The 15,226-nt window shown below is 31.2% G+C and overlaps 1 protein-coding gene across 2 annotated transcripts in view; it reads left to right on the top strand.

Moving 5' to 3' along the window:
* Positions 1-15,226, top strand: part of jbug (filamin-type immunoglobulin domains fbug) — a 92,759-nt gene that overhangs the window by 43,625 nt on the left and 33,908 nt on the right. For both annotated transcript variants that reach the window (XM_074127728.1, XM_074127729.1), the window contains exons 4-19: positions 919-1,132; positions 1,214-1,325; positions 2,078-2,265; positions 2,683-2,838; positions 3,192-3,320; positions 5,385-5,609; positions 6,888-7,116; positions 7,191-7,247; positions 7,325-7,363; positions 8,563-8,703; positions 9,318-9,590; positions 10,219-10,281; positions 10,366-10,473; positions 11,797-11,938; positions 12,052-12,131; positions 12,210-12,377. In XM_074127728.1, coding sequence (XP_073983829.1) covers positions 919-1,132; positions 1,214-1,325; positions 2,078-2,265; positions 2,683-2,838; positions 3,192-3,320; positions 5,385-5,609; positions 6,888-7,116; positions 7,191-7,247; positions 7,325-7,363; positions 8,563-8,703; positions 9,318-9,590; positions 10,219-10,281; positions 10,366-10,473; positions 11,797-11,938; positions 12,052-12,131; positions 12,210-12,377 — 2,324 coding nt within the window. The remainder of the gene's footprint in view (positions 1-918; positions 1,133-1,213; positions 1,326-2,077; positions 2,266-2,682; positions 2,839-3,191; positions 3,321-5,384; positions 5,610-6,887; positions 7,117-7,190; positions 7,248-7,324; positions 7,364-8,562; positions 8,704-9,317; positions 9,591-10,218; positions 10,282-10,365; positions 10,474-11,796; positions 11,939-12,051; positions 12,132-12,209; positions 12,378-15,226) is intronic.

A 15,226-nucleotide genomic window follows, 5' to 3' on the forward strand; every position in this document is an offset into this window, starting at 1 on the left:
GGGCGGAGTCAAAAAAGGAAGATCAGGATTTGTTGTGCAAAGACCAACGTTAGATAAGAGTAGCAGAAATTAGATGGTCAAGTTCGGTACCTACAACAATAACCAAAAATTAAAATAATCATCTCAAAGGAAGCCAAAAGAAATGTTTTATTTTTCTGCAATTATTCATTTAGAGCGTTACAGATAATGAGAAAACAAATTGTAGCAATCAATTGACATGAAATTGGCAGTACTATAATTATTTTGGGAAAAAAAATTATCAGTACTTATACGAAACGAAAAAACTATCTTTTAAATGTCACTTGTTAGATATCATTAATTTTTATAACTTGTTGAATAACCTTTACGTCAAGCCAAAATGTTACAGTTACTAAACAAAAAAAATCTGCCAGGGACTTTATGAAGATTGATAGAACTGGAAACAGATATTTCCTTGAACATTTTTCTTTTATGATTGCTTCCTTACCAAATAATGTAATATGAAATAGTTTTTTTGGCTTCAATTTATTTCTTATGAGGTGATATCCTTCACTGAAATTTAATGGACCATGATCATTGGAAATAAAGTTTCAGCAGAATATTACAAATTTATTCATGGCCCTTCAAAGTTATTCTACGTTGTAAACGTATTGAATTTTAATACAGATCTTCTCTCTTCTTCAGCCGAACATCTGTGAAAGCGAAAGTGGTCTGTGAAACGTGTCTAATGTAACGCACTGAAACGCCTCAACGCAAGATTGTAACCTTCTTCTCTTTGTAACTACGCAGTAACATTCCATAGGGTTTATCAAAATTTTATAACTTTCCGAGTAATTAGTGTATTAGCCGAAGAAACTATACCTTAGTGATAAAATTAAAATGAGTTCCTAAATATTAATAATTTATTTTTATAAATTGAAAATTAACTAATGTTCACAGTACTGAAAACTGTCGGCGAGCGATGGAAATAGCTAAGAATAGACTGGGTGTACCTCAAGTACTACAACCGGAATATCTTGCTTCACCCCATCTTGACGAACTCTCTGGCATGACCTATCTATCATATTTCATGAAAGATAGTAGTCCAGGTACGAGGGCCACATTAAGATGGGTTAACAGGCAAATACCTGATAAGAAAGTTAAAAATTTTACGGTTAGTAAATTATTTCATTTTCTTTTTTTTTGTTTAAATTATTATTATATAAACAAACTTATTGGGTTTAATGTTTAATAGACTGACTGGAATGATGGCAGTGTACTTTGTGCTTTAACAACTTCACTTGGAGCCACCGCTAAGTATCGTCACAGTAATGATCCCTCCGTTTGGGAAGCTAATCTCAATGCAGGTATACCACTCTAAAGATAAATAAACCTTCTTCTTTCATTTCTTTCTTTATGTTAAGATGGTTGGAATGTAGCTCAATCTAATTTCCCATCAGTATCTGTCTGGTCCATCTATGACAACCAACAGCAAAAAAAAAAGTTACTGGAACCCTAAAATTTTTTTCAAAAGTAAGAATTAAAAGTTTCAGAGTAGAGTCACTGTAAAACTTATTACCTCCAAATGACTTTTGCACAGAAAAACTTTATTTGAATAATAAACATCCAAATATAAGAGGTTAAAACACAAAACAATTAACAAACTTTACTGACACAAAAGTATCTGGTCTCCAACTAGGTAGTTAATCAAATTAATTTAAGCGAAGAAAATAATTATATAGTTTTAAAAGTAAAGTATTCTTAATAGCGTTACATTATATTTTATTATCGTTCTACCGAAATGACCAGTCCATCCTCTTCTCAATAAGGATTTTCTCCTCTTGTTTGTATTTAGTTTCTCAATCCTTAGGGCTATCAGTGTATTTCTCGTTCATGTATCTTACAAAAGACCTTCCACATCTCATTTTCCTTCAGGCCTTCATCTTCAAATTGGATCTCTTATTTTATTCACATTCTTTCTTTTTAGTGTCATCTGGAACCCGAAATATTGATCATCCACAAATAATATTTATTGTTACTCAAGAGATAATACATTGCTTTATTCAAATTTTTGTTATAGGGAAGCTTTTGTATTAACGAGAATAATTGTTATGTTCAGGTTTAGCCGCAGGTGCTAAATTAGGCGTGGAACCAATATTGAGAGCTAGAGATATGGTAGATCAGAATGTAGAACATTTGGGAGTCATGGCGTACGCGGCTAGTTTCCAATGGATTCCTCCAAGACCTCCGGCTACCACACTAATGCAAGCTTCCATTCAAAGTCATACTACTAGAGTTTTCACACAGGTGATTTAAGTTATAGTTCTATCACAAATAGTCAGGAAACAATCGTATCCTGCAGCAAACTGCATTAATTTCTAAATTAAAAGCTAGGAAGCAAGATTATGTGTCTAGCACGAAAGTTGCAATTAGATGGAGTTGCAATAAGATCAGTAGATCTGCCGCAAACAGAAATGAGCAATTGGAACTTTTTGAAAGATTCATCTCTGATTTAAGTTTGTTCCTAGGCATTTTTTTAGTCATATCAACTAAAACTAAATCTAAGTTTTCTTTGATGACTAAAAAAAAAATTTGATACAACCCATCTTGACGTTTTATTTTGTAGAAATAATTTACTTAAACTCCAGAACTCAGTTAATAATAACTTATGTAAAATATAATGTTAGCATTTCTAATTTTATTGTTTTTTAAAATACTTTTCAGACTAACGTTCAGTTGGACTATCTGTCAGATTTAGAACCTAAACTTATAACCGCAGAAGTAATTGCTCCAGAAGGGGAAAAATTAGACTGTAGACTGACTTTGAATTCTTCAGGAGGAAAAGGAGTTTTTACTCCTGTTAGAGTTGGTATACATGAGGTAATGCCCACAATTATAGATTCATTTCTTTATAAATATACCTCTCACATCGTTTCAGTTGTATTAAGTGAAAATATAAAAAAAATTATATTTGGTAATATTCCTGTTACGTTTATATTTATTTTCTTGGTGACAACTTTAATGATTTCAAAACACGATAAAAAACTTGAATGATGTAAGAACGAACCTCTAAATATATTTTCAGTTTTACTTTCTAAATGTGAACAAGTTATGTTAGTAGCAGTGACCAGTGTCACTTGCACTCTCGACTGGATAGGATTGCAATTGTAGTTCTATTTGTTACTTATTCAATTTTTATTTCTGTGACTGTATAAGAACTATTATTTGTACAGGTTAATATTTATTACGATGGTGATCTTGTAAAAGGTGCCCCTATTTATGTACGTGCTATGCCAGAGCTTGCAAGCATTGTCTATACTGGTATGGAACCTTGTGCCGTTGGATCAATTGTTGAAGTTTTGGTAAGAGTTTTCAAACCTTTTTGTTGGATGTTTTAAAGAATTCTTTTAATTACCATTAACCTATCTTTAGAGTATGACTATTTTTAGTATTTATAAAACATATTTTTTTATTCTTAGTGCTAATTGTTTTAACCTTCAATTTCTTTTAACATATTTTTATGTTATGTAACAACTTTAAGTCACGTAGTGATGCGCTTTATTTTTCAATTGTTAACACAGTGCATAAAGTAAAAAGGGAACGGGCATTCTAGTTGAGCGAAGTACTAGTGCACTTACAGAAGATCTAAGTTATGTTTCAAGGCGAAAGTACAGGAAATAATTTTCTTTTTTTCTTTACTTTTTTTTGAGTCACGTTCGGAGTAAGTTAATTTTGTTTTACTTTTCTCTGCTGAATAAATTTTAATTTTCTTGGAGGCGTACCAAGAAGGAAAAAACAGTTTCTGTTTCTTCGAATTTAACATTAAAATTTTTAGTGGAGCAATTGAAGCTGCCGGGTCTTGATCCACAATACGTACACTGTTTATTAAGATAAATTCAATATGGAATAATTGACTCTTGAAGGACAGTTGTTTTAAATTCACTGCGATGGTGTAAAAGAACCTGTTTACATTTAAAGTGGTATTTCAAGATTTAATGGAATAGAGGGTTTTATTGTTGAATAAAATTGTTCTCTGGTCAGTTTAGATTATTATATTTATATTGCCAAAGAGAATTAGTTATTTCATTGGAGTAGACTTGATGTGTGACGCTAAATATGGCTCTGATATCCGAGCATTGACGGTGTCTTTCGCCAAGGCATGATCCGCCTTATTCCCTCTAATGTCATCCTGACTTGAATGCCTTTACAAATCCTCTTGCTTTTTTATGTTCTACATCCTAAGAGAATAAAGAGCATCTTGAAAGTTGCAAAGCAAGAGCTATTGGTAGAACTTGTCTCTCTCTTATTTCGTCATCGCTTAAGCCGAAAAAATAGGTTCTGTAAAGTTGTCGCCAAAAGACGCGTCAGTCGAAATATGTCATCCAGATACCGCACTTTAAATAATATCTTTCGCGTTTCACAATTGCGCAAATATTAATAACTAACGCAGAGTAGAAGAACGTATCTCTCTTTTTTTTACCATATTTGATTATTACAAGTTTTCCTGAAAAGCCAGGATGCCTTATCTTACAAGTGTCACGATTTTCGGTAAAGTTAATTTTCGGAACAATCAGGAATATTGTAAAAATGGTAACCTTGAGGCGGTAGACAAATTTGCAACTGGAAGTTTAGAAAAGTCAGCTGGAAGTAAATGCTCCGCTCTTCTGAAGATTTTTTTTATTTCGAACTATTCCTTCTTATCATTAAATAAATAAGCCATTTATTGAGCTATACGAAAATGCATGCATTTAGCAAACAATAAAACAGTACAAAATTAATTAGCAAAAATCAGCCGGAATGTCTGAGGCTTCTTCTTGAAGAAGGTGAACGAGTATATCTCTTACAAACTAAATTAATACATTTTTCCAATTTATACTTCTTATAAGTAGCCAAAAATGATAAAAAAAAAATCACTAGAGAGAAAAAAGAGATCACGTTAAGAGCGAGAAAAAAATGTGCGTACTAATAAACAGAATGTAAATGAATGCATAAAACGAAGTGATCCCGGTTTAGGATAACTCTGTATAGCAAGAAAACTATTCATAAGGAAGAGAAAAAATTCACTAATACTAAATTGGTTGATGAATAAGGTTAAGGTACAGCTTAAACTTTTGTTGATCTGGTGAGTAAAGGGCTCTGACGAAGAAGGAATTTTCTTTTACACTTTTTAAACAGTCCTTGATATTATTTAAAGACCAAAAAAAATTTGTTAAATTAAAATGCACGATTTTTATAGTTATAGTATACATTTTAATTGAAGCTTCCACTCGTAGGTCATCGGAATCTGATTTTCGACTTTAAGAGATGATGAAATGGCAGAAGCGAGGGAGATTGAAAGAGTGACAAATTTTCTCTCGTTAGGGGAGTTTTCGAGTAGTTCGAACAAGCTTTGAAGACAGAAATTACATATTATTTTACATTTTCAGGTGAATTCCAATACAAGTGGCTCGGGTGCGGGCCATGTAGAAGTGATAGCAGTATCGCCTACTGGCAGGCTTTTAGATTGTCCAGTCAGCCAAAAAGGCGGTGTGTATTCGGCAACCTTCCAGCCAGACGAACCAGGCGAATGGAATATTCAAGTGAAACATTCTGGAAATCCAATCAACGATCAACCTTATACATGCTTTGTGTTTGATCCAAATGGAATCAAGGTTGATATTTATTTATTATTTTAAATATTATTATTTATCAAAACTTACAGTTTAAAAAGTTGAGTAAACTCTAAAAGGTACACAAATCAGCAAGTTTTCATTAATACTTCATTGATATCATTTGAGTAATTTTACAGTATTAACTTTTTAATAATATTTTTTAGAATTTATTATCTGTCACAAACCCTTACGCTGGCTATTTTCAAATACAAAACAATTGTTTAAGTAGCACACCATTTAACTTGTAATATCTATTAATTTATAATAATCAAACTGTTAATCACAAGTTAAAAATCAAAACAATAAAAAATAAAAGTAATTACGAGGCTAAGAAAGTCAAAAACATTTTTTTTAAAAATTCAACATACTTCAATAATTTTATTTATGTATTTTTTTAAATAAAAATCGTCTGTTTAAGTTCATTCACAAATCCACTTAATGAATTAGTCAAGCGTTCATAATAATAGGTAATAATAATAATAATGATAATAATAAAAGGTAATAATAATAATAATATAGATGATAATAATAATAATAATAAAAGGTAATAAAAATAATAATAATAATATACTTTTATTTAAGAACTTGTACACTAATGTTTTACAAAATACAAAAGGCATAGCTAACGCTGTCTTTGCTATTTATACCAGTTAAGATACAATTGGGTAAAGTAATCATTGAAATTTGATCAATGTGAAAAGAGATATAAAGGTTTGAAATTTGTACGACTTGCAAAACCTCCAAAATTTAACAATCTATATCACAATAACTATTATCACTAAAACATTGCTATTTACACCATTTATAGAGCACACTTTTCTCTAAAATTGGGTAAGGGAATCATTGAAATCTGATTAATACGAAAAGAGATATAAAGATTTGAAATTTGAACGATTTGCAAAACCTCTAAAATTTAACCTCCTACATCACAATAACTATTATCCCTAATACTGGTATTAAGAAGAAGAACAAAGAACATTTTCTGAAAATGCCGTTTTAGCCCATTTTTGGTAATTTTTTTTTTCGAAATCTATTAGTTCTGGGTTGTTTGAAAAAATTAGTTATAAAGGAGGATTTGCCCAATATTATAAAGAAAATTTGGGAATTTTATCATTTATAGAAAGAGAAAAAAATTGTTAAATTGGGAGTTTTCCAACGTTACTCTTTTTCGTGCATTTTTGACGATCAACCCTTTTACAGCTTTCCTACCGGATATTTTTAATTATTTAATTTTTTTGCTGGAAGAGAATAAAACTAGTGCTTTTCTCTTTTCTTTAGCTTATCGGTATAGATTCTCCTGCCATACCTGAAAGTATACACAACTTCACACTCGATGCGTCTGGAACTGGCGGTCTGGGTGAGATAACTGTTGATATAGTGAGAGATAGGCAGTCTATGCCGCACACAATACAAAAGATGTCAGATTCTACTTATGCTATATCTCTTCATACGCACAAACCAGGAAAATATAGGATATACGTTTACTTCAATGGAACTCAAGTAAAAGGTAAAAAATATTATAGCAGTAAATGAAACAAAGTATACTTTATTATTTGAATGTCATTACCAATTTATTTGCAGGAAGTCCGTTTCCACTAAGGGTGGGAACAAGGGAACAAATAAGGGCTGAAAGACATAGTAAGTAGAATAATGTTATTTTGGAATAGAAAATAGTTATTGTATTATTACCATCTAAACCAATAATATTTGTTTAGATTCATCTTACAAGTCTTCAAACAGCACTAATTTCCAAGGTAATCTTTTTCATTAAATGATGAATGCTTAAAGAAGCTGTAAATAAATTTGCTTGTCTGAAAAACGAATGTCCAAAACTCTGAGAGTAGGGAATTAAACATCTACTTAGTTATTAGAAAACTAAACTCTAGAACCAATCCTCAAGAACAACACAATTATGGTTAATAGAAAGTTATATATTGGGTAATCGACCAATCCTTCAATAAGTGAAATAGGTGAAATTTCAATCGATTATCGGAAAGACGAGCGCTATCTTCAAGGCTAAATCATGAAGTAAACTGCTAAATAAAAACTGTTTTATGTACAATTTCTTTTTTATATGAACAGAACGCATACGAAACGTTAACAGTCTTCATGTAAATATGTCCATCTCTCAGCCTGACAAATGAATCTGAGGTGTTACAAAATTTTGAAGCATTTCAGACGGATCCTACGTTAGATGTGTTTGAGACGCCAAAAGTCAGAGGAACACAAAAACTCACTAAGGAGTTAAATAAGTAATTTTGAACTCCTAAGTGCTAGACTTCGTTTTTGCTAATGAGGAAAGTCTAAGAATACAGATTACATACTCATAGTTATAAAAGATTTGTAGCTGGCCAGATTTTACGTGGGGATGCAAATAGAGATTGTTTAGGTGAGCAACTGCTTTTGTTTAGCGAATCTACAGACGAACATGCTTACTTGCCCATATGCATTTCACAAAAAACTACACACTGATCCTACTGGGGAGGATGTACGAGTCCATTTAAGCTTTGCGTAGCGGATGGCTTCATCTCTTCTTAATTCTCATTATTTAAATTAAACGCCATCTATCCTAATTGCGCCAGATTATGTGCTTATACAGAGTTCCGACGCTACAATTTAAGTCCAATCTTTCTATCTTTGATTTTATCCTTCATACCACGCTTATTTCTTGTATCCCTGATCGGTTTCGTACCTTCATCCATTATCATGACTTAACTTCACTAGGACCTGCGGATCTAACCACATTTCCTGTCCTGTTTAAAGTGCACATTTTTTCGTACAGTGCTTTATTGAAGCTACAACTCCCTTTATTTTATTTGATTTTTGCTTAATTAGTTTCTAAATTGAATGAATAATATCAAAACGATAAGTTCATCAATTTGTAATTTGTATGTAAGTGAATCCATGTTAGTTGGTCAAATATCTCTGTTATTTTAATTTTTTTGTTTTTCAGATTCATTTAAATCTTCACATTCTTCATTCGCTCGCGTAGGATCACCAATTAATCGAAACTTCACATCGCCTATAATGTCACACAGTCCTAGTCCAATGCATAGTCCAATCTATCGAGCTAGTCCTCTTGCTAGTCCTACAGGTGATGTATATTGTTTTTCTTTTCTTTTATTTATTAATGATTGGACGAATAGAGTCTAAAATAATAAAGAATTGTAATATTTTTTGTGGCGCATCGACTCTAAGTTTAGATGTTTACTCTTAGATGTTTTCTTGCTATAGAGGACATCAGCTAGTTTATATTTAGAACAATATTGGTTCCAAAGAGAGCTCAGCGATGCCCATTAGTGTTGCAATATTGCCAATCTCTATTCGAAAATGACAAGCTTTTTTTAAATATTTGCCATTATATGTATTTGTATACGATGAATACTTCTGCCAAGGAAAAGAGGGAAAAATTGTCAAACATTACACTTTTTAATGCTGTTTTTGACAATCAACTCTTCTACAACTATTCCATTGTTTGTACTAGATAGTTTTATTACTTCAATTAGTATTCGTACTTAGATAAGTGGTGATTACGATAAGTAAAAATTACTAAACACGAATTTTCTATTCTAAAATATTTTTGAAATTTCTAAAAAAATGGAGTTGGGCATGGTGAAAACTTTCAGAAGTTAACTAAAATTTGTTGAATTTAATTAGCTTAAACGATCTCAGTTGCATAACATATTTTATGTTTGTTCCGTTCTTTAGGAGGCCATCATCAAGTCAATGGTTATTCCACGACTACTACTCATCAGAGTACTTACCATCATCAGAGTAGAGTTATGTCACCAATTTCCATCCCTGTTCATCATGAAACGACTGCGACAACTACCAATGGTCTTTTGAAAATTCACTCGCCGTTACATTCACCTGGCTTAAGGAAGTCACCAAGTCCAATGCATAGTCCAGGACATAGTCCAGCTCAGTTCCATAATTCTAATTATGTTAACAATATAGTCGATACATCTACTAATGTTAGAGGTATTTATTTAGTTTTTGTTTTACTTTAAGCTTTTAGTAGCATCTCAACTAACTTTTTAGAGTTGGAACAATACTAAATAAAATAAAGAAATACAGGTTTTGAATTATTTTCAGTGCTCAAAACTTATCACCTAATGTGTTTATTGCGCATAGAGACATTATACCTTATGTTTCTGACAATTAGTTCTTTATTTGGGCCTATCAAATTAAACCGCCTGTTGTTTAAACTTCAATTACAAAGTTAACACTTAATTAATCAAACGTAAACAAAACGTTTTTACTAGTTTCACAAAAAATTACTACAAATATAAATTTCTTTATGTAAATTTCATAAAATTATTGTCTGGATTATCAATGCTTAGAATTTCGTTCTGAAAATTGAGAATATTTAGATTTTTGATTCAGCTCTCCTTAAATATGCCTACTTTAAATATTAAGTGAAGTTCCTAAAAAAAATCGAAATTAAATAATATTAGCCATTAGGAATTTTAGAAATATGAAAGTATAGAAAATCTTCTTTAAATTTATATTTTATTTGGCACTACTGTAGTATAACTAAAACCTTCTATTTCGCTATGTAATTACTGGAAGAATGACCTTATTGAATTAATATTTTCTTATTTTTTAGTTTTGTCTTCAAGTATTAATAAAAGAAGAAACTCTTGGGATAAGGATAATCATTTTCCGGAAGGTTAGAACTTTTTAATTGCTTATATTTCCTATTAAAGTTATGACATTAATAAATAATAAAGTAATGATTGATGAACAATTACAGGTATTAAAGTGTTTGGTAAAGCTCTACAGCTGTTGCCATTGAATAGAACATCCACGTTAGTGCTGGACACTGATGCACCACTTAGTCAGATTGTGGTGACAGTTACTCGTGAGTGTTTTCTTAATGCAGAATACTATGTCCGAGGGAATTCATAAATTTGTAGAGAGGTTATTTTAACTGATAATAAATATTCTCATTTGGACTTAGTTACAGATTTAATAAATTACAAATGGTAGCCTCTTAGTATTGGGCAATAAATGTTTTGGTGATTATTGATTTATATTTGTTAACAGCAACAAATCCTACATAATTGTAGTCTTGCAATCAGATAAATCGAGTCTATAACCAGTTTTTTAAAAAGAGAAACTGTACCATCATAATTAATTACAACATACAAGTTTTTTATTTACTTTTTAGCATTTTCTTGTTCCAGCTTCTACATCACGTGTCAAACACTTTTCTGTTTACTGAATCTGCGCTTGAGAAATGTTGAACATTGCGGGACTTTCAGATGGAAGTCGGAATCACAAAATAGATCAGATTTCTTAAATAAAAAAACAGCTTAAACTTCAGTGCTTAATCGATCTCAGGGGAATCTGGTCTGTCATTGCACTGTCTTTCTTTTGCATCGTCTCGAGCCACTTTCATTCTCCTGCTGTGTACGGATATCAAATTTCAAAATAAAATCAAAATTCATTTCTAATGGTGGCGTACTCGCGTTTGGTCCTGACAAGACAGTAATACGAGTATTTCAAGTCGTTAGGATGCTTGATATACCTGCAGTGCCTGAACATACACTTTACAAGTCTTCATCAACTTGCTCTTTGTATTGAAGTTCTTGCTCCATGTGCACTCCAAAATCCCTCATTGTTTCTATTCTATTTAGGAAAGAATTTCTAAGAGTGTAAGAAGCAATCATTTCCTTTTAGTTGAAGGCCCTCTTTACAATTATTCATCTACCTGGTAACTATTGACTGACTAATTTGGCAAATCTCTAAAATGTATGGTGGCATCATGAAATGTAAGTTTTGGAAACAATTTATTTTTTCTTCCTAGAAAGCATATGTTACATTTGCTTCGTAAATATCTGATCGTTAGGAATCTCTCCAAATGAACAAGTATGATGTTACGACCAGCCCTAGCGTGCGCTTCAGGGATTTTTAAATGAAACAGCGAGCTTCTCCTGTTAAGTTTCGAATGAAAAGTTTTGTTTAAGATTGATAGGGTTTTTATGGAGATGTTAGACTCCTTGTACAATCAACTATCTATTTGCACGATTTCAAAACCACAACAAGTAACTTTTAAACCTGCAACAAAATTTATGAGAACATTTATTAAACTCTTTCTACGAATTATTTGATAAGCCGCGTATAATGTAATAATAAGTAACTATGCCTTATGAACTCAATTAATTTTGTTTATCTTCAACAGCACCATCAAAGGCCCCAGTACCAGTGAAAATGTCTAGAAGCAACGGACAGCATGTAAATATTTATTTTACAGCGGCTGAAATTGGTGAACATGTTATTGATATAAAAATAAAAGAGCAACGCGTACAAGGTTCACCTTTCAGGTAGCTATTCTATTTCGTTTGTGTTAATTTCTATCTTTTAGCAGATAATTGATTAAGTAACTTTAGTTTAAAAAAAAGATAATTAAAATCTTGTAATTCTGAATTTATTGTAGGAGTCACGCCTACAATACGCAAGCGATCAAGGTTGGTAAAATGCCTAATGGAGTTGTTGGACAGCCTGTAGAATTCGAAAGTAAGCAATTTTAATTTTATTTATGAATTTTTTATGTTTGTCTTCCTAAATGTCTATAACTGTAATAATAATTTCCAGTTGATGGATCTACAGCTGGAAGTGGTAATTTAGAAATTTTAGTAAATGGTGGACATGTTACAAGCTTTGTTAGAAATCTTGGCAATCAACGATTTCTTGCCTCTTTTGTACCTCATGAAAATTTAAGCCATCATGTTGAAATGAAGTTCAATGGAGAGCCAGTGCCTGGTGAGTATTGCTGTATTTCTACAATTTTATAATTAAACAAAATGAACTGACAGCAGTGGTACACCCATTTCGAGGGGGATGGTTGAGAAATAAAGCATTACTTTTTCCTTTTATATTTTGAAACTATTCCTTCATTTTAGGATAAAACCCAATTACTTAAAGTTTTTTTTTTTCTGAGAATATGTCTACAAAACAGTTTAGGTAACTTGATCTCTTTAAGCTATAAAATAAAAATTAATGATTGACAGTTATCAATAAATAATTAACTTAAGGTAATGATTCTGGTTCTCGGATGGCTCCTTGTCTAAAGAAGAGAATTAACTAAGGAATTCAGCGCTAATCCGAATTACTATATATTTTGCAAATCTTTGAAAACTGGCGACAGTCTTTCAGACAGAGCTATTTGCATGACTAGATTATAAGTGAAGCGGTAATAATTCCTGGAAATTAATTAATTAATGCCATCAATCCTTATAAAGATAATTTAAGGCAATGTGAGACTGCCTGGATTGCAGTCCTAGTCCAGGTAATCAAGAGGAAAGCGGGATGAGGCGGAAGTATGCCTGGCCTAGGAACCTTTCCAAGATACCATCAGAGAACCTGAGTAATTTCCACAGTAGTTCAGCCAGTTGAATGAACAAATAACAATGGTGGCTGAAAATCACAGACCAAAAGGCGAAAAAGTCTAGAAAGTTCTAATTTGATACTTCGATTTGGTAACAAACATGGCTCCCGATTTTATATAAGTTTTAGGACAAATTCAGTTTCTTAAAATTTGGCCCTTTGAATTTCTTTAAAACTGGGTGTGATCATTACACTCAAGTAGATCTATAACGCTCAATATGAAATAGTTTTTCAGAAAAATGCTCCTTGAGGGAGTTTTGGGGAATGCCGCTTAACTGAATAATGAATAAATTTTATAGTTTTTATCAATTTTTCGCCCAAAAATTAAGAAAATATCATTAAATTGTGATAAAATAAAGTCCTGCGATTGTTGTACAGTAGACATCTGCTTCTTACTACAATAGAAATTATTCTTTTCCAAGTGTTAGATAAATAAGTAGATTTGTTTAAAGGTTTAATTAGTCCGAAATTGTGCCTCATGCTATTATAATTCATAATTGTTTTAATAAAAAGTGTGAAAGTGTATAATATACTCGAACATCTAATTTAATATTGTAATTTGACTTCCTAACTTGTTATTTTCTTTTTCAACATAACCCATATTACATTTTGTGACAATAAGGAACCAAACATTAAGCGTGACGACAGAATAAACCACTGAATTATTTTAACCACACTTTCCAACTTAATGAGTGTTATTATTTCATGCGATAATTAAGAAATAATATTCATTATTGGGACATAACTAATTATAGAAGTTAACGGTAAGCATGTAAACGAACCCGTTATTTTACAAAATACCCATATGATTGGTTACTTACTGACGCTAATAAAACAGCAGTACATTCAGTTTAATTAAGTGCTTTTTAATTAATAAAACAAGTTCTGAACAATCGCTTTAATTAAAAAGGATCTCTCTTTAATTGTTTGAGTGAAATATTGCTGTAATTTATAATTGTATTTTTAACCAACAACTCTTTGATTTCAAAATTCTTGGAAGTTGCCTTTTATATAAAATTTTGAAAGTTGATTAAATTTCTATTAATAATAAATCATAAATTACATTGATATATAGTAATTTATCTTTGAAACGCACTTTTTTTTTATTGGCGAAATCTAATTTTAATTGTCAATTTTATGGGAAGGTTTCAACAACTTTCTCTGATAAGAAATCAAATTAACAATTTATTATTTGGTATTTTTAATAATTAAATGTGTAGTGGAATTTATTCTGAGTAGGCTACTCCTACAGTTCTTGGTCAACAAATATGCCTACCGAATCCTAATAGAATTTTCTCTTTCCTGGCTTGCGGAGGCGTGTTTACACACTTAATGGATCTAGTTGTTAGCCATTTCTTGAATGTAGCAAAGATTTTTCTTAGACTGGCATAATTAATATAGGAGTGTTAAAAATTAGAGAGTTCTGAACTATCCTCTAGTTTAGATATGGTTAGGAACGAAGTCAAGAGCATAGCTCTTTTTTTTTAACTTTCTCTTAGTGTTCTTGTTAAATTTTAGATAGTTTTCATGCTTTTATTTTTTTAATATGTGGAACTAAAGAAGTCGAGAAATGGACACAGTGAAAATTTGAACGCTTAACATTATAACTTAAATTATCTGCAAATACATTTTCTTTTGCACATAAAGAATTACATTTTACTTATAAAGAGAAATATTTACAGGAATTTTATTTACAAAGTAGTTCATGAAGACATATATGTTCCAAAAGATATTCTAGGAAGGTAAGAAGTGTACAACATCCTCTATCTGATTTTCTAGTAATTGTTAAAACTGTTGGACTCTTTTAAATGTATTCATTGAATTGAATGTATGCCAGTAGGTTAGTGGTCCACCTATACCTGTTACTAGCTAATGTATACGTATCAGCGATCACCAATGTTGGAACGGTTGTCGAGCATTTTTGTATATAAAATCTTTTCACAACTTTTAAGTTTCATTGATCGAATTGCGGTTATTATTATTAATTTACAATATTACTAAGAACTTATATTATTAAATTGTCGTAGTAGCGGGTGAAATTCTTGCAAAGAGGAGCTTGTAAATTTCATTAATAGAGATTTCAATAGTGGGTATGACAGTGAATGATACTTTTTTGAATCGGTCAAAGTGGGGCGACAAGTTAATTGTATTCCACAAGATGTTACAATTACATCATATTCATTTTCAAAAAATTACGTAGTTTAAAAAAAAAAAGTTATGAAACG

This window comes from Rhodnius prolixus, unplaced genomic scaffold (genome assembly GCF_049639745.1).
Source record: "Rhodnius prolixus isolate KJV_2025 unplaced genomic scaffold, Rpr scaffold_9, whole genome shotgun sequence".
Classification (NCBI taxonomy): Eukaryota; Metazoa; Arthropoda; class Insecta; order Hemiptera; family Reduviidae; genus Rhodnius; species Rhodnius prolixus.